Source organism: Anopheles stephensi, chromosome 2 (genome assembly GCF_013141755.1).
Source record: "Anopheles stephensi strain Indian chromosome 2, UCI_ANSTEP_V1.0, whole genome shotgun sequence".
Lineage (NCBI taxonomy): Eukaryota > Metazoa > Arthropoda > Insecta > Diptera > Culicidae > Anopheles > Anopheles stephensi.
Genome location: NC_050202.1, coordinates 90,601,158 through 90,626,621, shown reverse-complemented (window position 1 = coordinate 90,626,621; position 25,464 = coordinate 90,601,158). Strand labels below are relative to the sequence as shown.

Below are 25,464 nucleotides of genomic sequence, written 5' to 3'. Positions count from 1 at the left end.
AGATTTATTTATAGAGAGTGAGAGCGAGCAAGGACCCTGTCAGTTGGAGCTGAACCCTTTAGCAGAGAATGAGATGTGAAGCAAACGCGGAAGATTCCGGACAAGGCATTGTCTCCTGCAGCACACACACACACAAAAAAAACCAAAACAACAACGGAACTAATAGGAACCGATATTGTATTCGCTAGTCTTTGCAGCGGTTAATTAATTGGAAAAGTTTGACCTTCTTGAAAAGACCGCCGGTGATTAGGATGGAAATTTGAGGGCAGTTGTTTTTTGTTTTCGGCCTGCTGTTGTTGCTGTTGTTATGCTGCGTTAGCTTTCGCTTTTGCCTATTTGATCTCTAAAAGGGTCATTTACAAGTACTATGATGGGTGTGAAAGAGGCCAGGAAGGAAGGGCCGCAGCAAAATGAGCAGCAAAGCGATGCGAATAAATAAATCATGACAGCGCGCTCATTAATGGCCGTCGCCCGTTTTTTTTTGTGTGTGTTTCTCCCTGCTGGCATATTGGGTTAATAAACAATAATTAATCGAAAAGTTGGTTGTGTGCATCGGGGTGGTTTATAAAGTTTGGTCGCATTATGATGCCCCATGTCATAATTTTATTCTTAAAAGTTCTATGTAAAGTCACTTACGTTGGAATTTCTCACACTCACATGACTCTGTTTGCTAATAGAAAAGGTCTAGCGAACCATCAATCATCGTTCTCCGGTTACGGGCACGGCTCACATTACTTGCCGACCGATGGGAAAGCGGTAGTTAATTTCTGTACATTACCCTGTACAACCCTTTGTCTCGCGCGGTCCGTAGCGTTGCTTGAGCTGACAGCAGCACAATTTCTCAAAAGTGTCACCACGACGACGTCGACGATTGGTGCTCGCAAAAAGGCAACCACTTGTTTAACGACGTTTGATCATTAGTTATCTCCCGAGACGAGTGGGAGCGCCGGGTGGATGGGACACATATCCGGTGTCTGCCGCTGGCCAGCTTTGGCCGTCTTGTACGGGCCACCAGGCGCCTCCATCGCATCATCGCTGTGCATTATTGTTGATACAAAGCTTTGAAAGCAAGTGTCACCGAGCACCCCATTCTGATAATGACCACCCCTCTCGAAAAGATAACAAAAAGTGCATCCGTGCGCGTGTGTGTGTGTGTGTGTGTGTGTTGCAAATCTCGGCCTCATCCACACCGAAAGCAAGCACACAGTGCATCCTTCCGAAATTACGAGCTAAATTACTTCCGTGCAACTAGCGCAAACGGAACAAAAACGGGAAAACACTTGGCAGCACAAGCACCGTCACTTCACATCTCATTCGCCCTGATCGTCTAATGAATTCGCCTTCTCCACAAGACATGTGCAACAATGAACCCGGCGGCTCGTGGTAGGTGCTACGGAAAACAATGTTGCTAAATGGCTGACGGGAGACCACAAAACCAAAGCTTTCTGCAACACCACTTGCGTCTGGTGCTGTTTGAACGCTTCCTAACTACGGTGCGTACGGCTGTGTGTGTGTGTGTGTATTTTCAAAGTAGAAGTAATTAAATTTCTCATCTCCATAGCCGGGTTATGCTGGTGCTGTATTTATGTGCCTTTGGTGTAAAAGTTTGTCAGCATAATGATTTTGGCACTTGCTCCTGCTGCCTTCAAATCCATCGCCAACTGAAGCATGGACAGTTGTCGCCCTGTGATCACTAAGTGGTGGTATTGTTTAACACTACAATTTACATTTTTAGTTCGTCCGCCTAAGGGGCACAGAAACGCACCGACAAGGGATTTCCCATTTTGGACCACATATTATTAAAAACCATTTTCCCGTTCGCTCAATCATCATCTCCCCTTTAGGCCCCAATGTTGGAATGTACACATCTCGGGATTTGTTTAGGCAAACAACAGACCGACGACTGTGGTGCCCACTTTGTCTGACAGGGATACAAATGGACGCAAACCTTTTCGGTAGAAACCCTTTCAAAAACAGGCCACATATTGATGAACAAAAACCATCGTTCTATTGTAGGACGACATTGGACGTGAACGGTCCATTGTACGAATGTGTGTTTCAGCAGTAAATCATAAAAGGTTCTCCGTAATAGCGAAACATCAATTTTCAAGGACGGCTAAACTGCTATTCTCCTAGGAATTAGTGACATAGAGGGGGGGTGGCAGATGATTTCACAAGAACGTGTAACGTCTTAGGCAATGGGAGTCTATGATAGAAAAATTGAAGCAGTTGATTTCGGAATACTGTCACACTTAGAATAAAACTCTGTAATATCATGCAAGAACGTTGTTTTAAAATGTGGCAGCATTACGATATCAACTAAACCATTTGCCAAAAAAATTGCTCTTCCTGTGATATCATCTGCAAAAAACCCCTGTGAGTTCTACAGAAACCTTTTGATGGTGAGCAAAACCCAGCAGTTACTCGTTTAAATTTTTCCTGTAAAAACCCATCAAATGTGGTGCACAGTTTTCAACTGTATTTTAATGAAAATTCATATTAATTTATTCGCTCCTTTTCCCGGAACTACTTAACTATTTTTCAACGATACAACGCTCATTTAATTACACGTGAACGATACTAACACAATCACTTAAATTCCTGTTAGTTCAAGCGTGTGATACCAGCTCTCTTAAACTGTGCTCGGTTGGTTCATTTAATTTTTGTTTTTCATCACAACGAAGCCCTTACTGTCCCGATCCGATCGAAGGAAAAACGATTTCCCGCAAATATTACCATACATACGCTGCTCTCTCTGCACCTTCCCACATTCGACAATCGGGTGGTGAATGATGGTGAAGTGAGCTGGAAGCCCAATAAAATGTCCTGCTACTGGTAGGGATTTTCCTGGCCATTTTTTATATCGGTGGCATTTTGGTGTGAGGGACAAACCTTTTCATCCTCACAGTTTGCCACCGGACCAGCTTTCCGGTGCTACTATGGTAACGATTGGCAACCGGGTGTGGGGGTCATTCATGGTCCACCGACATCTCGGCCAGATACTCGAAACATTGCTTTTAAATTAAATTCATTAGCAGCACCACCGACTGGGAGTGAAGCACTATTTATTCGACTTCGGGGGGGGAAATAGCAGGGCGAGCGGAAAGGTAAGAATGTCCGGAAGTTGGAAGGAGCATGTATGCATGGAAATATGCTCGAAATTGTTTCATTACAAAATGTTCAAAGTTCTCCGTTCAAAGCGTACGCGTCGGTAAACCAATCTGGGAAAGGTGTTACTTCCAGGATTTTTCAATCGTTGTATGTGTCATTCAATGGTCCTCCCCTGCCGGCAACATTTGCATTGTGATAAATTGCTCTACAAAAAACAAGATTACCCCTGAAATACCGTTTCATTTAGTTTAATTTAAGCTCAAAAATCATTTTCCCCCCATTATGTTTCGTTACATAAACTTACGTATTCTCGGTATCGGCGACCGTTAATCCGTTCGCCATACTGTGCCGCGCGCATACTTTTCCAATTATAAAAATTAATTTAAAAACTCTGCCGTAACCGAACTCATTAATAAACCCAGCAGCAGTAGCAGCAGCCGGCCGCAGGGGGTTTGCGACACCAACAAAAAAAAAGCGAGGAGAGTTTTTAAAAAGCTTAGCCAACTCTCGACGGGCCGCGATTTGTTCGCTTGCTTGTGAAACATAATGCTCGAGCCGTCGACCACAGCCGTTTGTGGACGACATAAAAAGCTCTGTGTGTGTCTGTGTTTCACTTCTTAATCTGACCACCTTTTTTCTGAAGACGGTTCTACGGTAGAGTAGGACCGACCCCCGACAACGCAAAAGGAAATGAATTTTGTTGCGAAAAAACATGAGGAAGAAGCTTTTTTGCTTTGCGCACCGAAAGCTAACCCAGTGCTTGATCCCTTTTCCATAATTTGGGTCGTTGATTAGGTTTATGCGCGTGTGTTTCGTTGCGTTCATTCATTACAGAAAAAAACGCCGCTTGTTCGGTGTGTTAAACCGTCTGTAAAGGACAGTTAGAATGTCAGACACTGTGTTGGCTAATGATAGCAAAAAGGGCCCCAGTACCGTGTCTTCCGTTGGATTCCGTCTTTTTCTAAACATTCCATATCTCTTCCTTCTTTTCTCGCTTTCAACAGATTTTTCACGAACACTACCACTTCGAGCACAGTCGACTGCACAAACGCTCGCTCAATCCCTCCAAACCTCACCAGCAACGGCTGGAATCGGACCGGCGAGTTCGGTGGGCGAAACAGCAGCGGGCGAAATCGCGCCAGAAGCGTGACTTCCGGCCGCTCACGAAAGCGTACCAACTGCCCATCCAGCTGAACGATCCAAAATGGCCCGAAATGTGGTACTTGGTAAGTGGCTTCTCCCAAAAAAAAAAATACAACGAACCGATACAATAATTGCGTGGAATTGCTTTTCTTACAGAATCGTGGCAACGGGCTGGACATGAATGTGATCCCGGCGTGGAAGGAAGGCGTCACGGGGAAAGGTGTCGTGGTAACGATTCTAGACGATGGGCTGGAATCGGATCATCCCGATCTGGAGCATAACTATGTGAGTACATTGGTTCCGTTAAATGCATTCTCTACTCGAGCAAAGCATCATTCACCTATCCACTTCATCATCAGTAAAGGAAAGTTCAAAGTTGGCTCTGTGTGCGATAACTACGGGCGAAACAGATTTCCAACAGGAAGGCCTGCAAAGGACACCGAAGCCATTGTGTCACAGGCCCTAATCATAGCCGTGCGCAAAAAAGAAAAGATTAAACAGGGTGTAAAAATTCCCACCCGGTCACCTGGTGGCGGTTGAAAAAGTTTAAGCCCAGGACACAGGACGAGGCATGAGCCTTCGAGTTGGGCTTTTTTGTATTGTTGTAGCTTGAAACTCTCGAACCGAATCCTCCTTCGAGTTGCCATCGGGGTGTGATGAGTTTTCATGCTCACGTGTGTTTCGCTTGTTCTGTTTTCACCCTCCAGGGAGTGCAAACAAATTTTCCCTGGCGCACCTTGTGCCCGGCCGTTCGTGCTGGTTACACATGCACGCTTTGGTAGGTCAAAGGAACGGGGCTCTACGGGCCACCCTTTCCCGAAACGATGTAAGCTGTCGTGTGCAGAATTTTTAATTGCACTCCCCCGGCCCTGGCCTGGTCCCTCGGTGTGCGAGGTGTGCCCTATGTGTCGTAGTTCGCTTTTTCCATCACCGCTGCAGCAAATGCTACTGTTTGAACGGAAAACTCCAGCGCACCGGATCGGTGTTGGTGGTACCGACGGTGCACTGCTTGATGTGTTTTCGTGCGCATGAATATTTATACTGATCTTGACTTTGGAAAGGCCTTGTTGTTTTCATCCAATCTTTCCCACTTGCTTTCTTCTTACTCTTGTGTTAGTTGCCATCCAAGCGAAAAGGGAAAAGGCTTGTCAATATTACCTGACTTTTATTTGGAGCGAATGGGGAGTTTATTACAGCGCTTCCACGTCACCAGAACCACAAACACCCAAAGTGGATGATAAACGTGTTAACCCGTCCACTGCACGCGGCTCTCGAATTCGATGTGCATGTGTAACGATTGTCCAGCCGTGAGTGAAATCCCATGAAACAGGGATTTGCATCAAAATTAATCCTGTTTCATGGTGCCACCGGATGACCGGAGCTTACAGCAGGTTCACCAGCAGCGGATTGATGTTGACCACAGGCCACCATTTTTTCACCTGTTTCGGAATGTCAACATCAAATCCTTTACAGTTGAACGAACAATGCAAACATGTTAACGCATGATGATGACGGTGACACACACATCCACCATCAGATCTAGGAAGGGGGCACTCCTGCTGGTAGATAATAGTTTTACATCAATAAAAACAAATTCATCACAGGTACGGGGGGTAACGCACTTCTCCGGAGCACTCCGACCACGCGCTGTTTGGCTGGGATGGTGGGTAAATAAATGTTAACGATAGCCCATCAATAGCAACACGCGGTACCGCTCCAGGCTTTAAGTAGTATCTTTGTTGTGGATCCTTCAGTTAAATGATTAAAATGGTTACATCGAAAGTTTCCTACTTTAACGGCCCACTCCAATTATCGTTTCACACACACACACGCTCCACACACAGGATCCATACGCGTCGTACGATGTCAATAGCTCGGACAACGATCCGATGCCCCATTACGATCTGACCGACTCGAACCGGCACGGTACGCGGTGCGCCGGGGAGGTGGCGGCCACCGCCAACAATTCCAAATGTGCCGTCGGAATTGCGTACGGTGCGAAGGTCGGCGGTGTGCGCATGCTGGACGGTGACGTGACCGACATTGTGGAGGCCCGCTCGCTCGGCCACAACTCGCAGCACATCGACATCTACAGCGCGTCCTGGGGCCCGGACGATGACGGGAAAACGGTGGACGGGCCGGGCGAGCTGGCGACGCGCGCCTTCATCGAGGGTGTGCGGAATGGGCGCGGCGGCAAGGGTTCCATATTTATCTGGGCCTCCGGGAATGGTGGTCGCGAGCATGACAACTGCAACTGTGATGGCTACACCAACTCCATCTGGACGCTCTCGATATCGTCCACCTCGCAGGAGGGTCAGGTGCCTTGGTGAGTGTGCGGGCCGGGCGGGAATTTTTCCGCCGGCGTGGTGGTGTGTAAATAGCAGTGGCGCAGGTTTTAACCGTGGTCAATGGTGTTGGCTTTCGCCGCAGGTTCTCGGAAATGTGTAGCTCCACGCTCGCAACGACGTACAGCAGTGGCAACACGAACGAAAAGCAGGTGATCACAACGGATCTTCATCATACGTGTACGTCGTCGCATACGGGCACCTCGGCATCGGCACCGCTGGCGGCCGGCATTGCGGCGCTCGTGCTGGAAGCCAACCGTAATCTAACCTGGCGTGATCTACAACATATCGGTAAGTCAAACAATGGGCATATCTCCCGCTGAGGTGGAATTTAGCACCGAAAAAGGTACTCACTCATACGGTTTTTCGCTTGGACCTTCTTTTTTTTTTGCTTCCATCCACAAATGTGTCCTGCATTTGCAGTCGTCAGAACGGCGAAACCGGCCAACCTAATCGATCCGAACTGGTCCGTAAACGGTGTCGGTCGGCGGGTGTCCCATTCGTTCGGTTACGGCCTAATGGATGCAGCGGCCATGGTCCGTTTGGCACGCACCTGGAAAACCGTCCCGGAGCAGCAGGTCTGCGAAATCAACGCTCGCCATCTGGACAAGTAAGTTTCTCGCATGGCCAAACACACACACAAGACGGTGTTTGAGCCTGAAATTCTAGCCCGTCCGAAGCCGTTTGACGTTACGAGCTACGGCTTATACATTCACCTAACGTTCTATACCTTTTGGGGTTCCTTTTTGCCCGTTTTTTTGCAGACAAATACCTCCCCGAACCAAAGTCACCATGCAGCTGATTGTGGAGCACTGCATGGGCGTGAACTATCTCGAGCACGTACAGGCCAAAATCACCCTCACCTCGCAACGGCGTGGCGATATCAAAATCTTCCTAACCTCGCCATCCGGTACGCGAGTCACGCTGCTAACGCCAAGGTAAAGAAAGAGTTCCAGTTTTTTCCAGCCAGCTGTGTGTGCAGTGCGCGCGTGTCCGTATTCACCCGGAGCGATTTGTTTGACTTTCGCTTTTTTTTGTTCTCTCTCTCCTTTCTTTTTCTGCTCTGCTATGCCTATGCCCACGGTAGATCCCACGATTTGTCCCGGTCCGGGTTCAATCAGTGGCCGTTCATGTCGGTGCACACGTGGGGCGAAGCACCGCACGGCACCTGGCAGCTGGAGATCCACAACGAAGGCCGTCTGTTAGGTAAGTTTGCCGCCAATTTCGCAAAAGCCCGTATATGCCGTGCAGCAAATGGCTAACGCCTCTCTGCGAGTTCTACCGACTGGTTGAAAGGAAATTGTATGTTAAATAGAATCCTAGCCACTGTCCCTAAAATTAATTAAGCAAGTAGAAATATCCTGCCCTGTGTGTGGTGGTGGTGGTGGTACAGATTAAACAAGAACAGTTTCTCAACGAATCACGAAGCCTTGAAGTTGAAGTCTGCCTGCCCGAGTTCGCCCTGAAGACACGTAAAACGGTGTCACGCTCATCTCCGGCGACTGACTCGCTGCATGTCATCCGCAGTCACAATGGCTCATTTATCGCAATGAGCCATTAATCATATCATGCCTTATAAATTGGTTTCTCTCAATTGCTTCCCGCTGACGGGTGGCGTCGTTGCGCGTTGAAGCGCCGGCGGAAATGAAGGCATTTCCGCTTTCCAATCTCCAATACTCGAGCAATTTTAGCGCCGTTACTGTGCTGTTGGGGCAGGTTGTTAATGAGCGTTGGATCGATTTTAATTAAAACTAACATCGATTCTCTGCTGCAAATAACATCCCTGGCATTCGAGGAGGCGGTGGTGTTCGATCCTCTCTTACCTATATCGATTCCCAATCTCTTCACACGCTGCCATTCTAAACCGGATATGCGATGGCCCGATTCTCGCACTTCGCTCGTCGGATTAGGATACTCGGTCATACGAGGCTGGTCGCTGGTGCTGTACGGGACGAGCATTCCACCAGATCCGAACGATCCACCGAATGTCTCGAGACCGTACTCAACGCCTCCGCCCGCACTGCCACCGATCCTGCCGGCCGCCGGCTTCAACAGCTACACGGTCAGCGGAGGATCAAAGAATTACTACTCTTCCTCGTCGTCGTCGTCGTCGTCGTCCACATCTGCCTCGTCCTCGTCCGGTGGTTCTGCGTCCTCGGCAGGTTCGAAACCGAACCGCAAACAGCAACAACTACAGTACCAGACTCAGTACCATCAGACCGGAGGAGGCTCATCGGTTTCCGTTCAATACGGAATGACTCCGGCCTACGGCTCCACAGGCACTGGCAGTAGTAGTAGTTCCAACAGCAACCGTGGCAACAAGGGCAAAAACAACAAAAATAAGTCAAATAAGAACTCGTCGAAAACCACAACCGCACGGCCCTTGTCGGTCGCCGGGAACCAACAGACCACGGTAAACATGTACCTCAACAATTATGGTGGCTCTGGCTCGGGAAGCTCGAACGGCGGTGGTGGCCGAAAAAATTCCTCCACAAAACAAAAGCCACTGCCACCGCTGCAAACTATTAATTATGGCAAAGGGGACAAATACCACGCGGCGACCTCGAACATACAGGATAAGCAGGTCGCTATCAAGGCCCCGAAGCAGGTCAAACAAAATGGTTTCCAAAGCGCACCCTCCAAATCGTCGCCCTCGTCCTCGTCCGCCCCATCCTCCACGTCTTCGTCGTCCGCGACATCTTCCGGCGGATCATCGTCGTCGGTACGTAAAACCACAACCACCACCGCAACAACGGCTGCCGGTGGCACCGGCACATCAACAACGTTGTCTTCCCAGCAAGGCGCGACGCTGGGCGGTGGGAGTGTACCTTTCCTCTGGAGTGGCGGCAGGAGCATCGACGGTCTCGCTGAGTGGTACCACAGTAACCGCAAGCCCAACATACAACGACCGCTACCCAGCCGCATCCTCCATCAACGCACGCATACCGAAGGTCTTTCAGCAGTACGACAAAATACAGCAATTCTATCCCGAGCTGCAGCCCTACTCGTCCATCCGTGACGAACACGATCTGCACATGCCACTGCTGACCTCATCCTCGTCCGGGATGGGATCAGCCGTGGGTCAGCAGGTGGTACCGCCAGTCGTGAAGCTTAACCCCGGGACAAGCGGTTCAAGTTCCGGCGGCGCACCCGGCAATAACTTCCAGTTCCAACCATCGTCCACCGGCAAAGGAGCGATGACTTCCGGGTCCAAACTGCCAGCACCACCGGGAATTATGCTAGGCTCTGGTGCGGGGAGTTCGTCGTTGACTGCGGGCGGCGGAGGAGCTTCCACGCTCGGCAAACCTTCGCGTGCCAAGATCTTTTTCCCCGACTCGGACATTATCGATGCGATACCGCGCAAAATATCGTCCAGCCTGCAGCCGATTCCACCGTCCTACGTGTCCTCGCCGTACTACAGTCGCACGCAGAGCTCCTTCATTTCGTCTTCCAACGACCAGAAGCACGGAAAGGGTACTTATACGACAGATCCTTGTGTCCTTGTGCTTGCAATATCTTTTTTTTTTGTTTGGTTCATTGGCTTGTAATTTCGTAGTGAATTAGTTTAGGTTGAAGTCAATGTCTTTTTTTTTTTGTTCCCTTTTGTTTGATGAGCTGAGAGTGAACTTTTGAATGGGAACTCCATAATCGCCGCTCCTGTTTCGCTATCCCTTATCATTTGATCGTTTGTCTCCCGTGTACTCCCGTCAGATAAATAATGAATTCCAATTTGCGCAACTCCCTGGAGATGGGTATGCAAAACCGTCATAACAGCCGCTCTAAATGGAGTGAGAACTCCTCCCGTCTTCTGGCACATAATCTACCCGCGAATAGTTTTTTTTTCCCTTCTTACAACCAAGCAAATATGTTGAGCTGCTGATATCAAACATTGATTTATCGACAGCTTGGCGGTTCTGCTAACCGCTGGGAAATAAATCTACCCCCGCTCGGGCGCACGCCCAGGTGAACAACGGGTATTGTTTTCCAGTAAGAGGGCGCATAAAGCCGCCGCCGAAAATGAATGTCCTCTCGCTCGGTTCGTTCGTTCGTTCGCTCGTTCGTTTGCTGGTGATAACATTAAGCCACCCGAGGGGAAACGATAAACTTTTTGACGGTTTCTCATCTACTGTTCCGAAAACCGTTGGGAAATTTATTCAGCCACGTCATCGCGAGCTAGCTTAGCTGACTGGGACGACGACTGGGAGTCCGCGTTAGCCATCAAGCCGTTTGGGCTTCCGTGGTTGCCCCGCCAACAGGTAAACAGGATCGTACCACAAGCAGTCGAGTAGCGCCACACGAGGATAACACAATGGATGTAAACCACGATCTTCTCCTGTGTTACTACAACTTGCTGCCGACTAACTCTTGGCGAAACGAATCTCTTTTACTTCAAGACTTCCAGGGTGTGTGTGTGTGTGTGTGTGGTTGTTCGGTGACTGCATCTCCTGGGATAAACTGGGAAACTTTCGTGCCAAATCGTAGCAACTAGAAGCACATGGTCGGGTTGGTTGGTCGATCGGTCGGGTTTGTTGGTTGGATGCGAAACTTTTCAGCAGCACTGACTCAAAACAACTCATCGTGTTCGGGGAGAGAGAGAAACTTTTTTCCTGCCGGCACTCGGTCGGTGTTGAGGCAACCTCCCAGATGACACCCGACACAGACGCGCATCGTCGAGCATGGATAAACATCCGGTGCTGTTGTAGCCGACACACGGAACCTTGAACAGAAAGTGCAATCCTCAAGCAGCGGTAGTATCACTTGAAATCTCTTTAAAGATTGCGTTTTTACCTGACCGGGCGCTGAGCACTAAATACTGCACCAGTAAAATCCCAAATCCAAACAACCTCGCCCTTTGCCTCGGCTATCTCCAATGTTCGCAACGGCTCCGGCCTAGCGCTTGTCCAATAAATTTCACCCTAAAAGACGAAGACCACGTGCTTGAAGGTGATAACTCGTGCCGGTTGGTTGGTTCCTGGTAGAACACTTTCATTGCTCTCAAAACTGTACGATAAAGTTTTTCCCTCCAGCTCCCCACCGATACACCGAGACACAGCCCCAACCCCCATGGAGGAGTTTGTCACCCTGGTGCAAGATCGTGTCGCCAACCATACACACGCAACACTGCTTGCCACACACCGTACGGACGACGGCATTCCTGTACGGTTCTGTAGTACCGTACGGACATAAGTCGTTGTCATTGGTGTGATTTCTTGCCAGGGCAAAGATTTCGCATATTTTCACAAGACATTAACTAAATTAACTAATTATGGTGTGCTTAGAAGATACTTTCCAACCACTCTGTGCTATTGCGTGTTTTGGGGACTCGGGCCTTCTTTTTTCTCTTGCTCTACATCACCAAACGGTATTACACCTGTCCCGCGTTTGGTCGTAAATTTGAAAACTTTCCCTTATAGTGTCAAGCCGTTGGAGGAAGCTCACAGGTGTGTGTTCTTGCAGCATTTCTTCAGCAATATAGAAGGATTTTTTTGGGGATGATAAAAGAAAGAGTCTCTGCCGAGTTCATTTGATTGTACCGGAGATAGATTATCGCTTAAAGTTTTAATTGGATCAACGAAGTTAAATAGTTTTTCGATCGTCGAGATATCTCACCTTTTGGTGGTTTGTTTTACAGTTGGTAAACGGAAAATGGTGGCAATTGGGTATAATAGCCGCCAGTCGTATTAATATCTCCAAAAACTACTAGACTGCTTTAGGTTCTACTCGTCTCTTTGCTAGTTCTCCTCTCAAAGGAACGATTCCGCAAACCAGTAAGAAAGAATTAAACTAAAGTGGTCTTCAATCAAATCAATTTTGTAGTAGTTTTACAATTATTTTTTAATGTCATTCGTTTTTATACCTGTTTTACCCATATTTTCTTAATTTATTCGATATTGTTTTAGAAAGTTGTGTAGTTTTTTATGATTTGTACCAACTTAGAAAGTGTTATGGAATACTTTATTAATGGCACACCATTTCCTACATGCACCTACAGCTCAAATCACGCAGTGGGATCTTATTTTCTACGGCACGGAAACGCCTGCCCAACCGAACGATCCGGTTCGATTCGGCAAGCCCGGCTACGACAGCAACTTTGGCGGTGAAATGGAACACAACGCGCTGGAATTTGACAGTGGCGTGACGAGCGACCAGTGGCGAGATATGCAGCAAGTAAGTAGAGCCCCTCCTAGTGCTTTGCACTCCAATTTATTAACACTCGTTAATATATCGTGCTTTCGAATTTTGTTTTCCCCTTCCCAGATCGGCGAGGGACACAGCGAGGTGCAGCGAACCTCATCGAACGACGTGACGGCGGTCTCCTGCGCACGGTTCGATGCCGCCAGCTGCATAGGTTTGTCCTTGCTAGTAATGTTCATATCACAGTTTTACTCCGACAGACAAGTAAGCTCAATCGGTAGTAGGTAATCGTTACAATCGTTGTTTCGGCAAACCAGCGCAATCCAACGGCGAACGATCGGCGGCACACATTAACGGCACCCCATTCAAGCATCACCGTGTGGAGCAAACACAGCATGAAAAAAAATCAAGCCAAAAGATAAGCAAACCGAATCAAAACGTCACTTCGTGCAGCAACAGCAACATGGCGGCCATGTGCGCACACGTGTCATGGACGCGATTGTTCAGCAAATTGAAATTAGCTAATCCCAATCAAGCTCCAACAGACACACAAGCCCGTTAATTACGTTTTCCATGCTGATGTGTGCTGTAAACAAAGCAAGAAAACCCGGGGGGGGGGGGGGGGGAGGACTACAAAGCAACAGGAAACCCCCTCTGTGGTGGTTGGTGGGGGCGAAAGCCAATGTCATCGTTCCGTCTAATTCAAGCCAAAGTTTTGCTTTGTTGCTTAAGCCCCACTTTGCGTTTGGAAGGTGCAGATGGGCGTGTGGTGTATAGATATTATGAATTTTACGTTGTAACACACACACACACACTTTCTCCCTGTGTACTTTTTATCCCACAGTGAGCAAAGCATACCCGTTCCATACTCTATACAATTGTTAGTAAATATGTAATTTGTACAATAATATTCTTACGGTGAACGTTCGCTTGTCAGCATCCAATATCAAAAATACGAGGGTAATTATCTGTAGTTTAGTTTTCTTATAGTAGAGGGATTAATTTCTATTTTCCAAAATCGAATATATTTTACATCCTGGGGTATCGTTAAGCATCAGTTGCTTCTACTCGAGCCATCGATCAAATTCTGCTCGTATGATAAGAAGCTTTCTTTTTTTTTCTTCCCTCTAATTCGTTACACATCACACAGCTGCATCACATTTCATTAGTACCGTACCATTGTTGTTATCTCCCGTTACGAGTAAAGGCCAATTTTTCCCTGACCAGTACGAGAGCCACCATGCGCCTCCATCGCATCAGCATCATTACCTTGCACACGCTTGTAAAAGTATCTGCCTGGTAAACTGGTTCCCTTTTCATTGTTTGCGATTCATATCATGCTGTCAGTATCACACAAGAAATTGAATACGGACTTTTTCAATTTGTACAAAAATAATCAAGCCAATTTATCCCACAACTATGGCACTCTGTTTATTATGCTAAAACTATTCCATGGCCTCTGCGAGTTTGTTAAATTAATGGGACACAAACCGAGGGGGGGGGGGGGGGGCGAAGTGGAACCAGCATTATTGGTAAACGGTTGAGTGAATCCTCCACGACAGCGCGCATCCATATCCTCCTAATTTCATCTTCCTTCCTCACACTCACACACACCTGCATACGAATTGCATACCACGGCAAAGGTGCATACCCGGGAGTTGCTTCTTCTGCTCCTTCCGTTTTGAGCCCAATTTTGGAAAAAGGCCCCAGGGGGAGTTTTGCGGTGCAGTAGGTAGTATCGTCTTCTTCGCCTTCAGCGGGGCGGCGACGACGACGACGACGACGGATGCAAAATTGGCACACCCGAGAACGAGGCGGCATTATTATGCTTTACCCTACTCAATATGCAAACAGGGTCAGCCAAGAGCAGCAACCACGATCATCCCGGACTCCACCGTCAGTAGTAGTAGAGCGACTAGTCGGTGTCGGGTTAAGCTTTTCAGCACAGCTCTTCGGCACACGCTCGGTTAGCGAACAGCACCGGCACTGATCCAGTTTGCTGAACTCAATTTGCATACCGCCTTCTAGTCGGAACCCCGTCCCATTTATCGTCGGTCGAGCTCGTGCGGATTACCACCAACGGGTACTGTATGTGTGTGTGTGTATTGTTGCCACCCTGCACGCTTCAAAGCATTCCCTGGGCTTTGGGCTTCATCTCTCCAGACCGATCGACTTCTTGCATGCTTTTTTCAATCGGATTTGTTACTCCATCCCGTACTTCATCGAAAGGAACAATGGCGGAGGAGCGATACACAAAACCACGATATGCTAGATAACTTAGAGAGGTTTCCCCAAAACTGAGTGCCTCCGCTCGATATCGCATATAGGTGCAGTTTATTCCGGTGATAGTTTGACAGGCTACCAGAACAGTGGTACTTGTTTTAACTTGTTTTAATAAACTGTAGCTACTCGCTAAACGTGCCAAATCAAAACGTTCCCATCGAGGGAGTTCGTCCGTTCGGATTCGAGCGCTCGATGGCGGGAAGAACCGACTTTTGAGTGCAGAAGACGCTAAAACGATGTCAGTGGTGATACCATTCTTCCTCATTAAAATTCATTTCGCGAATGTCAATAGCACACGGTGGGAGAAGTGCTTCGAGTTCGAGCGGCTGATCCATAAAGCAAATGACATCGAAGCAAACTGCTGAAGCTCTCACAAACACATACACACACAGAACGGTATTCTTTTAAAAGAAGAGCACTTTTCGTGAAAAAAGGATTACGACGATGTAATAAAGAGGAGCATGGAAAGGAAAAGCGCGCGAATCGTCCAATAAGCAATTGGGGAACAATGTCATCGGAGTGTCGCGACTTTGATTCCTCTTTACGAGAGGGTGTCTTACATGTGTGGGGCAGGATGTTGAAGGATGAAATCGAACCGAAACCTCTGGCAACGCTCATTTGTTTGTATTGTTTCGTTGGGACGGATAGACGGACGCGAGGAAGGAGCGTCGAAGCTCGGCAACTCGATCGGTGAAGGAAGCCACTGTATTATTAATTCAGTAGCAATGTAGGGCTCAGTACCACCCGGTCTCCACTTTGCGACCGTGTTTCCTCTATAATGATAGCGATATAGCTTGCGAACAAGAAGCCTCCAATCGGCATTCGGATCCCCATTTTGTGGGGGTTCGCTTTTGCCGCATGTCGTCGATCGATTGGATATTGATCGTTTAGAGTGGAGCAAGTACTACTACGGCATCAGAATTCATTCCTTGCCGGTAAGCTCGCCAACTACGCCACATTCGGCAAATGGATCTTCTGCCAGATTTCCGTCCCAGCCACGAAAGCAGAGAGAGAGAGAGAGAGAGAGAGAGAGAGAGAGAGAGAGAGAGAGAGAGAGAGCAGAAAAAAGAAACGAGTCCCAGATCACAGACGATTGCAAAGTGCTTGGCGCTATGAATCGTTACTGTGTATGGAATCGGGTTTGCCTTTCGGATGGGATGTGCAATTGATTTTTGCCGTAGACGGTAGAATTCTTTGTCTGTGGTACGGTTGATTCGGCACGGTTATCGCTTTTTCATGCGCGTTCCGAATGGTTCCATTACAAGCAAGTAAAAGGGGTTTTGATGACGGTGTTTGTTCGATTGCTATGCTAAAATTATTGCTTCTCGGCCAATATCCGGCAGCCGGATTCGCACATCTCGAGTGTGATGTTGGAGTTTTTTTTTTTTTTGCCTCGCTTTATTTTCTCCAGAATTCGCTAGTCTTTTATTAAAAAGCGCGTACCGAGCCAAAAGCCCTTCCGGGTATCATTTGATTCTCTGTTCCGTTTCAATAATTACTTTGTGTTCGCCGAACAGTTAATCATCGAGATAATAGTTACGGATGCCTGTCTGTCTGCTCTGGACGCAGCAAGGATCAAAATCAACCATCAACAACTTGTACGACTTTTACAGCGAAACGCTGGACCTGGTAGATATGATCTCGCTTGCGCCCTTATTATATCACCAATTACGACGATTTTCCGCGATGATGAAGACGCACACACAAAAAATAGATAAACAAAAGCAAAAGCCCAGAGAGATACTTTCTTCCCGGACGACGCCAAACATTATTATGCAAAGGTTGGCATTCGATCCCCAACATCCGGCCCAAGGCCACGGTTACCGGAACGTGCCTCATTATCGATTCGCAAGGATTTTCCACCGACTGCGACGAGTGTAAAGTGCCACCCCGTGAAGGACATTGCTCGTTGTCAGCCCAGATCTGAGCGAGGAGGGGCGGGGGGTGGGTGGGTTCGAAAAGAAGCGGAAGTGTGCTTTAACTACTTCCGCCAGCGCTGACCTTCGACGGTAGCTGGGCGCGTGCTAAATTACCACCGGTCGGGTTTCCTTGCGATGATGATGGAATACGCCACCGGAAAATCGATTGTCCATCATAATTTGTTATTGAACGAGCAGCGGGGGACCGGTTTTGAAATTGATAGGAGCAAGAGCGTCCTTTGGAGACCATTTGCCGACACTGTTCTCCCGCAACTAACCCCCCGCAGCTTCCGGTGTGGCGATTTGTAATTGACATGGGAGAGATTAAGGGCTTGCTCTGGCGCGACATTATATTCAAACGAGCTAGAATATTTTAGTGTCCCATGAGTTGGGTTTATCCCTCAGAAAGAGGACTTCAGATCCAGCTCCGGATGCGGAGGCACTACGACTCTATCCATCTTCCGAAAGGGGTTCGATCGGATATTGATGGATGGATAGGAACTTTAGCTTTATGCTCCCCGAACTTCAACTTCAACTTCAACTGCTACAACAATAAACGCGTGCCACACTTGCTGCAGTTCGTGTCGGTCTTGCTGCAGTTACAGCCGTTTCGCTGGTGCCAATAAAAGTTTCATCGACAAATTAATGACAGACGATTTATTGTAATGTGCAATGTCGCCACGCTACAGCGCTCGTATAATATTTGTCTGGTTTGATTTGGCCACGGCGGATAAACGGGCGGATAAACATAAATATCCCGCCGCATAGATCGATCAAGCACGAGAGGGAACGGTCCCTCGGGGGGGTTGGGATTGTGGAAATTAAAACCGAAGCAAAAATCCAAAATAAAAAAGGCTAGAATCCCTTCTGATGAGCAGCAGAACAACATCCCTGCTACCCGGGCAGAAACAATCGAACGGCGAAAAAACATGAAACGTTGCAATTTCGGTAGCTTATGGCAATAAAATGGCAACCGAGTTGTCTCCGGCGACCCGCATAGCTGCGCTGTGAAGAAGCAATTTTCCAGACGCTAAAGCGAAGAGCAGCTCTGTCCATTAAATCCGGCCACCCCTTAAGGCCACAGCCAGCGCCAACCCTGCCCCAGAAAGTGAGACGAAATTTATTCCTGTTTCAAGCTTTTAATCTCAAACAATCAGGCTCTTTCCTCCATTATGCAAATGCCCGAGCACACTGGACGTGGACGCTGGTGGTGCGGCGGCTAGTTCTGGTGGAGCAAAAGTGCTCTGCCCGAGACCGAAGAGTCAAGCGACTCAAGACTCCCCATTAGACCTTTTTTTTGTGCGCTCCTCGTTTGTTTTACTTCATCTGTAAAACCTCTGACCAGTAACCGACGGCGACGGCGACTCGTTATTAGTCGCTCGGAATTGGACACAAATCGTCAGGGCAATGTCAATGATAGTAACGCGGCGAAATGGAAAGTTTCGGATAAGGATGGCGTGGAATGATGAGGACCGCCGTGCTCGGGAAGGTTAAGTGCAAGCTCATGAAATCTCGGGGAATCAAAAGCACTCAACAAGAAAGCCATCGGAATCATCGGTGTTGGAGACTTCTTCGCGGGAGGGGGGGGGGGGGGGGGTAGAGATGAACCGAAGATAGTTCCACAAAACTCCATTTGATATCATTATCGAGAGCCTTTCTCCGTGCCAATCACTCGTAAAGGGGTTGAATTTCGTGGACTTTCAAAAGATTGCGAAATGTGTGGCATGAATATTTCAAACCCAACCAACACGCTCCACACACACACACACACACAGACAAACGTGCAATTTTTAACGTTCATAATTCGTCACTGAGTTTCGTTCTTGAGAAGAGATAAGCCGACAAAATGGCGAAGCGAAGCAAAATTTATTACCGGCGATCAAGCGCTCGTTAATCGTGTTGTGTCGAGACGGTATCGGTAAGCGGCAAATAAAATCAGACTCGATGGGACTGAAATTTAATCTCTGCCGAAGAAAATGGGGAGGGAAAAAACAAAACCCATCCAATGTAATGGCGTTGCTCCAGAAAAAAAGAAACAAAAAAATCGTTAGCCGGTCTCACAGCGAGAAGATCGTTTTGTTATCTTCTCTGGCGGAGGATGTACAGCAAGCATCATTTTCGAAAGGAAAGCGCGTGTAACCGTTAATGAATCTTAAATTGGAAACATTTTTCCAAAAAACGGAGAATAATACGAAGAACGCTCGTGGTGGAAAATGAGAAACATTTCCTCAGCAATTACGCACCATCAATCGAGAGTGACGAATCGGTAGGGCATCGATCATCGTAAGAAATGGGACAGGAAGTTGTGAATCGTTTTGTTTTCGAACTTTTCCCCGTTTTTTTTTTTTATTCCAAGGACTCGCGTTAACGATTAAAACGGAAACATGGCAGATAAGTGCTTCCGATAAGTACACCCAACCATCATCATCATCATCATCATCATATCGTCGCTTTGTTGCTACTCTTGAAGAGGATTCCCTTGCTACTAATAATACTCCTTGTTTGACTCACATATCTTCGCGTCCACTGTTTAGCAACTAGCATCCGTGATAATAATGAGCGCTTTATCTTAGCCCAATCTTCCCGTCGCACTGCCCCCGCCCTCTTCGGGGTTTTGCAAGCCAAAAACAGCAACAACATATCGTGTGCTTCAAAAGTTGTGTTCAATTTTCGTTTCGATCATCTGTGGCACGGTACTTAGATCGCCATCGGAGGAAGTCAAATGCTCAAGAGAAAAAAAAAAGCTTCAACAACACGGTAATTGTTACATACTGCCAGCCAAGTCGCATGATATTACAGGAGGAGACAGAAGTCCAGCTAAATAGTTTGATAAACCCCTTCCAGCCAAAGCGAAACACGTGGGGGGGGATGGTGGGAGACGTTTAAAAATGGAGGATTCCCACGGTCCTTATCCATCACACCTCATCCAACTCATCCCGTAGGTTTATCAAATGATGAACTAAACAAACTAAATTTTTCGTGTGAATGTAAAGAAAAGGGGAAAAAGGGGGAAACGGATTAAGAGTCAAGCCATCGAACGTGCTGACCAACAAGACACATGAACATAAGCGCAGTATATCTAAATCAATTCACAGCATAACTTTCGAGGACGAGCTAAGTGTTGAGTGTATTTCAAATTCCGAACCGCGGGCACAAACGGGGCACACACAAATGTGATCAGTTTGAAGCGAATTCCCGGATGTGTTTCCTATGGGAGGGGGCACAACGGAAAAGAACGCCCGTCGAATCCCGACACTATGTGTGTTACTCTAGCATAAAGTAGATAACTAATAATGGCACTCGTGGAATGCAAACCTTTCGATGCTTGAACACCGCGCGGAGCAAGCAAAACCCATTAGAAATTAATTAGGAATCAAAACAAAACAAAACAAAACAAAACGAAGGCTAGGAACAAAACTAACAAATTGTGAACTTTTTAAAACGAAATTAGGAAATGGTGAAAAATTAGCAGCAAAACCCAAAAACACACACACAGGGTTGGGAATGTAAAGCAGTATCTTCAATATACAAGCAGACACATTCAAACACACACACACGTTTAGTACGTTAATATAGCAAACAAAATGGCCGAGCCCACGAAGATGGCAAACACATAAACTCTAAACTAAACTCCCTAGATAGGTGTAAAAGCGAGAAGCGAAGCGAAGCGAGGTGTAAAGGCGCTACCACACATTTCTACTTTTAAGACTTTAATGCCCCGGGCACCACGGATGCAGGTGCATGTCGAACCGCGAACAGCCGATTCGTCAATTTCACATAAAAATGAGCCCTTTTTTTGCGGGCTGAAAAAAAAACACACACACACAGAGAGAAGCTACAGTAACGTTTAGAAACAAAGGGAAAACAAAGCGGAACCACATGTGAAATTATAAGAAAAATGCAAGAAGATGAGATAAACTGAAGCAAGTAAACGATAAAGAAAATGTGTAGATGGTTCGATGGATAGCAAACAACAAAATTATTAAAAGAAAAGAAAAAAACGGAAAATAAATTATGGCAGCATCGCAAAAGAAAGCCAACAATAAACAAACAAACACAAATGGCGGCAGAAGAAACAACGAACCAAAAAACGGGAGGCGGACCCGGACGATTCCGAAAGTCCACCACGGTTTTCTCCGTCGTCGTCGTCGTTTTTCCGTTTTCCACAGGAAAGAGGCAACCACAAACAATTCAAACGAGGAGATGACGACGAAAGGGACACGGACACGGAACGCGCAAATTGGCCACAACAGCTCCGTCACATCTTGATGCAAGGTTTATATATGCTCGTTCCGTTACCATCTTCCTTATGCTAGTGTCTGTGTATTGCCGGGAGTGTTATTGTTAGTGTAGAGCTTATTTTGTTCTATATAATTATGGCATAGCTTTATCTTAAGGATTCGTATTTGAATGATTTTTTTCCCTTTGTTTGTATTGGTTATCCTTACATACACTTTTACCATTTTTTTGTTGTTGTATGTATGATCCTGGAATGTAGCTGCGGCTAGGGCCTTTAACAAGCAACTAGAGGAAGCTTCGTTAGAAGCGAAACAGGGAAACAGAGCGGGCAAAAAAACTAAAACAATTCACACGACCTCGATACACACATACACAGAAATATGCACACACCCATCACACGCATACACAAGCAAGAACAAATAAGGATGTTCCACCGCGCGTAACGATTCCTTTGTTTTGTTTTCATGTTCTTGGATCGTTTTCCTTTCTTTTTTCCTGTTTTTTTTACCTCACTCTGGTTTGTTTATTGATTGAAACTTACTTGTCTTCTGAGTTGAATTAACATTTCAGTTAAGATTATTGTATTTATTAGTTTTAACTATTAAGAGCTCCCCTTAGTTGTAACACACACACACACCACGAAGAAGCATAACAACTGGGAAACTGCTTGCAATTATGGTAATAATCCACCAACTATTATCCTTGATTGTTTTCTAATTTCTAGCTCTTACTTACTAAATCAATGCATGCATCTGTAAATTAGCCTCTATTGGAAGTAATTGTCAATAGTTTTAGTTTCACTGGTGGCTTTTTTTGGAATCAACAACCAACCACTCACACACACCAACAAACACAATGGTTAATTGCATGTACATGTACTCTCGGTATCGCTCGGTCTAGTTCCCTTCTCAACTCCCGTCACACGATCGTTCTCTCTAATGACGTCCGTTCTTCTCTTCCCAACAGAATGCAAACCGACCGCCTACCACTACAAAGGCCGCTGCTATATTCAATGTCCACCGGGAACGTATCCCTCGGCACCGCTCGCCTCGGAAGCGAACAGCACCGCCGGCCCAGCCCACCGACAAGCGGACATCGACGAAATGGCAACCAACTTCGGTCAGCGACCACTGCCACCATCATCTCTTCGACGACGCCGTGAGCAACATGTGGTCCGTGATGATGAAGCCGATGGGTTGATGAGCAACGGTCCAACGAGCCGCCAACCGAACGCCACCAGCAGCAGCGCACAGCCTCCCCAATGTCTCCAGTGCCATACGACCTGCCTGAAGTGCGTCGGCCCGAAAGCGACCGATTGCACCGAATGTCAGGCCGCCTTCCGCTTCCAACCGATTGCATCCGGTGGCGAAAGTCGCATTTGCGTGTCAATCAACGACAAGCAGCGTCCACAGCAGCAGTTCACCTCCACGAACAACAATGGGTCGGGTCGGTTGAAAACTGTCGAGTCCTCCACGGACCCAAGCATCGCATCGGGCCAGGATACGACGACCGTCCCCCCACACAGCTACCTTCCGTCCGTGCTCTTTCTGGCCGGCGTTCTTGTGGTCGCAGTCGTCGCCATTTACGTACTATGGCTGCACTGCTTCCAGGGAACGCCCGGCGGTATCATCGGTGATCTCACCGGTGTCACTGGTGGTGGGGGGGATGGTGGAGACGGCGGCGGTGGTGGAGCAGGGGGTGGTAGTGCCGGGTTAGCCAGCATTCGGTACGATCGGGTGCGCACCAACGAGCAGGACGACCCGTACGAGGACGATGAAAGTGCGTCCAGTGGCGACGAGGACGAGGACGACGGCGGTGATCTGTTGTCCGTATCGGCCACAAAAATTATGGCACCAATCGAGCGGTAAAACGTAGTCGCGGAACACAATCAGCAAGGTAGGAGCGCGCCTCATGGGAGTATGGGGGAAGTAATAGTGGTGTGCCAGCACACACACACGCACACACAATAGTCATGGGTAGTTGCAAATGTTTAGCCGAACAAACTACGGCGGGGAACAAATAGAGGAAGAGCTCAGTGATGTGTGTATGTAAATTGATGCAGCTCAGGAAATGGAGAGCTTCGATTTCCACTTTTTTAATGTTTAACGTGGCATGTAAGCAATAAAGGGAGAGCAAGCAATCGTTTAAAGGCATCGTTCTCAGGTATTACAAAGTTAAGGCATGTAAGAAAGAAATATGAGAAAAGGGGAGTAATTCAAATGTGAAATATCACCTAGTGGAAGCCATTACAGCAATTGCAGAAGACTTTAGGGAACTTTCTTTAGACACTAGATTTTCATTTCTACACTGAGCTTATTTTATGGCAAATAACTAATGGCATCACACTTCAAACTTTTGAATTTGTAGCATATTTGGTAGACCGTCTTCGCTGGGACTCAGATATGAAACCACCGATCGATTCGCACGCCCGCCCAAAACACTTATGACCTCTCAATCGAAACAGGTAAGAGAGTACCAAATATTCAAACTAACCGCTTTGGGGACTTATTCACGTGCTGTTTTCTGCGCAGCATTGCCAGTATCTGGTCGTTCCTCGCTATGATCGACTCTAGCACCCGTTTACACTTTAAATAAATCTGCTGATGCATACAGCTGGCCCGTGGAAATCGCTGCAAAAGAGTCGGAGAAGACCCATAAAAAAATGGGAAAACAAGATAAGAAGGCTTTTTCCCAACCTGATCTCCAAGGGTATGATCGGCGAAACTGATCTTCCCACATGCGTCCGACGCACTGGGCAACTCTCCCGGCCATATGTCGATGTTGTTCGAGCAGATGTACTCACTGATGTAGCTAAATGTGGTCAGTGGCGTACTTCCTGTGTCGGCAGTTTTACACAGATCGCTCAGAATCGCTTTCTCCTGATCGTCGTTCAGTAGCTGGATGTCCGAGGATGATCCTGCTCCGCTTTGGTGTTGCCACTCGTGCGATTGGGCAGACTGCGGCCGCAAATCTGTCCGAAGAGACTCCAATGTACCACCGGATTCAGTGTCGTAGGACGGCTCGTCACCACTGTTCCAGTTCATTTTTCAGAACCGAACCCGAGTGTACCTCACTCGACCGAACACCACGAGAAACTAACGATGAATTCTAATCTGAACACGCGGCTGCTATAGACCCCATAATCGTCTGCGCTCTACGAAGATTAATCCCAAAGACGTTGGTCACTCGCATCACGTCACGTTGGTGTCCAGCCACCCGAGATACGCATGATTTAAATGATAACGCGAGTCCTCCGATAACGCCATTGTGAAATGCGTCTCCCACAATAGACCATTTTGCAGTTATCCCTTGCACCAGTCAGTGGGATGTGTCCTCATTCTTAAAAACGGCCACTCATACGATCCCGGTCGCGGTTCGTTGCAGTCCATCAAGCCAGGATGTCGTCGTGAAACATTCTGCCATTTTGTTGTAAGGCTTTTTTTAGCCAACAACAGCATGATAACGGCTCTAGCTTATCGATGCCGGTGAACCTCGCTTTTGCAGCGTTTAAGCAGCCGTGGAGTTACTGTTGATGCATTTAAGCGATGCATCCGCTGCATACAAGCTCGCGTAAATCAAACCTTACGCTTAATTATGGATGGCCCATTAGCATAACGCTGTGTAATTTTACTGAACGATTCTCTGCATACAATGTCACTTTCAACTTCCAACGGAAGCATGACGTTGCATCTTCTTGTAATACAGCAAATGAGTAAGTCTACCATACGAAAGAACCAAGCTTTAGGATTTGGATAAAAAACGAGTACGGAACTAACTCCTCAAGATGCACCGGTGGAAACCAGATGGGACTTTCCGTCTTAGACCAACAAACAGACCTAATACACAGCAGCAAGCTGACCCTTGGACACGGTTCCCTTGGACACATCCAGGTCCAGTTAGCTAATCCACGTTCCGCACGTTGGAATTTATTAGAAGGAATACGCCGGATGTTCCGATTACAACGTTTCCAGTTTTTGATACGAGAGGGAGAGTTGTTTTTTTTTTTTTTGTTCTTTTACGTCGTGGGGAATCTTCTTAGATACGGCTTCTCCAACGATGCCGCATGCCGGATTTTTACCGACTAAACCCCACGACGTGCGCAGCCCGCATCCCCTCCACTAAGCGCCGCGAGGCATGGTGGAGGGAGGGGAAAAGACATATGTCCACAAGTTTTAAGTAATCTTCTTCTTCTTCCTTGGCACTACAACCTTTAATGGTCTAATTCAACTTTGCCTTCCATTCCTAGCTTTCTGTGACTTGATTTCAGTCAGTCCCCTTGGTCAGTCAAG

General features: G+C 47.4%; 3 protein-coding genes across 4 annotated transcripts in view; 2 read left to right on the top strand and 1 right to left on the bottom strand.

Annotated features, from left to right (window-relative positions):
• The window catches only part of LOC118505159 (furin-like protease 1), a 134,049-nt gene extending 110,725 nt beyond the window's left edge, over positions 1-23,324 (top strand). The window contains exons 3-12 of the mRNA XM_036040553.1: positions 4,116-4,337; positions 4,411-4,539; positions 6,099-6,580; positions 6,685-6,890; positions 7,023-7,209; positions 7,364-7,537; positions 7,687-7,805; positions 12,592-12,767; positions 12,858-12,948; positions 22,142-23,324. Of these exons, the coding sequence (XP_035896446.1) occupies positions 4,116-4,337; positions 4,411-4,539; positions 6,099-6,580; positions 6,685-6,890; positions 7,023-7,209; positions 7,364-7,537; positions 7,687-7,805; positions 12,592-12,767; positions 12,858-12,948; positions 22,142-23,043 (2,688 nt within the window). The 3' untranslated portion in view covers positions 23,044-23,324. The remainder of the gene's footprint in view (positions 1-4,115; positions 4,338-4,410; positions 4,540-6,098; positions 6,581-6,684; positions 6,891-7,022; positions 7,210-7,363; positions 7,538-7,686; positions 7,806-12,591; positions 12,768-12,857; positions 12,949-22,141) is intronic.
• On the top strand, positions 7,814-12,582 carry LOC118505215 (uncharacterized protein DDB_G0271670-like). Its single transcript, XM_036040730.1, has one exon. It carries the CDS (start codon positions 8,323-8,325, stop codon positions 9,616-9,618), a length of 1,296 nt encoding a protein of 431 aa, XP_035896623.1. The 5' UTR covers positions 7,814-8,322; the 3' UTR covers positions 9,619-12,582.
• Positions 23,325-23,442: 118 nt separating the features above from the next.
• LOC118505256 lies at positions 23,443-24,318 on the bottom strand. 2 transcript variants are annotated; one of them, XM_036040813.1, is made up of 2 exons: positions 23,872-24,318; positions 23,443-23,805 (listed from the first exon to the last, which is right to left on the bottom strand). In XM_036040813.1, the coding sequence occupies exons 1-2, from the start codon at positions 24,217-24,219 to the stop codon at positions 23,659-23,661; spliced, it is 495 nt and encodes a 164-aa protein (XP_035896706.1). In that variant the 5' UTR covers positions 24,220-24,318; the 3' UTR covers positions 23,443-23,658. The 2 variants fall into 2 exon arrangements, with proteins under 2 accessions (XP_035896706.1, XP_035896707.1); XM_036040814.1 differs by having other exon boundaries at positions 23,979-24,318.
• Between the last annotated feature and the right edge of the window lie 1,146 nt (positions 24,319-25,464).

Coding starts and splice junctions, on each gene's coding strand:
- LOC118505215 (XM_036040730.1), top strand. CDS start 8,323: ATGAGCGTTGGATCGATTTTAATTAAAACTAACATCGATTCTCTGCTG.
- LOC118505256 (XM_036040813.1), bottom strand. CDS start 24,219: ATGAACTGGAACAGTGGTGACGAGCCGTCCTACGACACTGAATCCGGT. Junction 23,806..23,871: donor ATCATACCCTTGGAGATCAG/GTTGGGAAAAAG, acceptor ACTCTTTTGCAG/CGATTTCCACGGGCCAGCTG.